The 2,365-nt window shown below is 38.6% G+C and overlaps 1 protein-coding gene across 1 annotated transcript in view; it reads right to left on the reverse strand.

Annotated features, from left to right (window-relative positions):
* Positions 1–1,551, reverse strand: part of LOC122246957 (cubilin) — a 21,140-nt gene extending 19,589 nt beyond the window's left edge. The window contains exon 1 of the mRNA XM_086531757.1: positions 1,355–1,551. Within this exon, the coding sequence (XP_086387883.1) occupies positions 1,355–1,489 (135 nt within the window). The 5' untranslated portion in view covers positions 1,490–1,551. The remainder of the gene's footprint in view (positions 1–1,354) is intronic.
* Positions 1,552–2,365: the final 814 nt, after the last annotated feature.

A 2,365-nucleotide genomic window follows, 5' to 3' on the forward strand; every position in this document is an offset into this window, starting at 1 on the left:
CTTGTTATCTCTATATGTATTTGTTCTCTTTAAGTGAGGCCTATTTATATGTGTAATTGTGTTCATTCTCTCGCAATCAAGTTTATATTGGATCCAACAGACACTTATTTTATGTATGATAATTGAATAATTGCTACGCATAGCCTCGGTTCTAGTACTTACAGATACAAGTACACTTTAGAATAGATATATCTTAGTTTACATTATTTACTTAAGCAAGCTGAATCATCAACTTCTTGGCAGTTTTTCTCCAAGTATATGCTTCTTTTACGTATAATGATATTCATCTCAAATTACAATATGTTTCAAATATAAAAAAGGTTGTTTAGAGTTTTAAGTCTTCCTTTCCATTGTTGCTTTGGTATTGCTTTCTGATTTTGCGATTCCAGTGTCATGATAATTGTTTTCATTTCAGCTGCTGAGTCTGCTGAATCACTGAATCTAAATTCTATATACTATACATGCTATAAATGATAAATGCTAGAAATACCATGAATAATACTAAATGACCATAAATACTATAAATGCTAAAGAAGTATAAAGGCTGTTTAATGCTAAATTCGATTAATGTAAAAGATGAATATTTAATTATCAAGAGTCAATCAGCTTCTTGTTATCAAAGGAAAAAGTTCTCTTAATTTAAAAAGAAAAAAGGAAGAATATATACAAGACCAGGTGTGAAATAAATATTATCAAAGGTCACTCTAATTTAGGATAATAGAAATAAAAACAAATATATACACTAGTGGTTGCAGTAGTATTAGTAATAGCAATAGATAATACTAATTATCATCATAAAAAGAATAATAAAGATAATAAGTAGGACGACAGCAAACAAATAAATAAGCAAATACAACAAGAATAAGCAGCATATATCACTTAAAGCACCAAGTTAACACAACCCCCCCCCCTTCCTATCCACCCTCTCCTATCTCCACCTTCTCCCCCAACAGTCTTCACATACCCTCCCCATGTCCCTACCACTCATTTCCCTCCCCCCAACCCCAACCCTAACCCCAAACCATTCTCTCTCTCAAACAAAACAACCAAACAAACACAACCCCCCGTAATCCACCCTCTCCTACCTCCCCCCCTACCCTAAAAACCCTCCCACCCCCTTCCCCATCCCCCTTCTCCCTTCCCCCATTCCCCCAACCCTTCCCCCAACCCTTCCCTCCCCCCTCCCCCTTCCCCCATTCCCATCCCCCAATTCCCCAATCCCTCCCCTCCCACCCCCTTCCCCCTCCCCCACCCCATTCCCCCTCCCCTCCCCCTTCCCCCAACCCCTCCCTTCTCCCCCAACCCCTCCCCCTCCCCCTTCCCCCAACCCCAACCCCAACCCCCTCCTCCTTACCTCCTTCTGCTGTTCGACGCGCGAATCGAAACTGAAATAAGTTTCTTCGGTAAAATTGTTTACATTAAAGATGATCTTGACTATGGAAGTCTCTGAGATGAAGGCCCGAGTCTGCTCGATCTCGCCGCAGAACATGCCGGGGTTTCTGCGGTTCGTCACTACCGTCTGGGCGTTGCCGTCTTGAATCTGTGAGGGAGAGAGAGAGAGAGAGCGATAGAGAGAGAGTTGGGAGTGAGTGGGATGGAGGCCTGGAGGGGGGACATTGGTGGGTAAGGGTGATAGAAAGAGCGAGAGAGAGAGAGAGAGAGAGAGAGAGAGAGAGAGAGAGAGAGAGAGAGAGAGAGAGAGAGAGAGAGAGAGAGAGAGAGAGAGAGAGAGAGGAGAGAGAGAGAGAGAGAGAGAGAGAGAGAGAGAGAGAGAGAGAGAGAGAGAGAGAGAGAGAGAGAGAGAAGAGAGAGAGAGAGAGAGAGAGAGAGAGAGAGAGAGAGAGAGAAAGAGAAAGAGAGAGAGAGAGAGAGAGAGAGAGAGAGAGAAAGAGAGAGTGAGTGAGATGGAGGGTGGACATTGGGGGGTAATGGTAATAATCATGATGATCATAATATCAATGATGATAATAACAACCACAACAACAGTTATTGATAATATCAATAGTAATGATGATAATATTGATAATAATTATTATAATACTAATGATAAGGATGATGATATTATCAATAATAATAATATCAATAATAATGATGATCATAATAATGATAATGGTGATAATGTTAATAATAATGATTATAATACTAATAATAATGATGGTACTGATGACAATGATGATAATATTAATAATAAGGATGATGATACTAATAATAATGATGATAATATTGATAACAATGATGATAATATTAATAATAATGATAATATTAACGATAATGATGATATTGATAATAATGATGATAATACTAATAATAATGATGATAACGATAATAATAATAACGGTGATGATAATGATAGTAATGACAATCT

Source organism: Penaeus japonicus, unplaced genomic scaffold (assembly GCF_977035675.1).
Source record: "Penaeus japonicus unplaced genomic scaffold, GWHDUDI00000001_assembly GWHDUDI00000036, whole genome shotgun sequence".
NCBI lineage: Eukaryota > Metazoa > Arthropoda > Malacostraca > Decapoda > Penaeidae > Penaeus > Penaeus japonicus.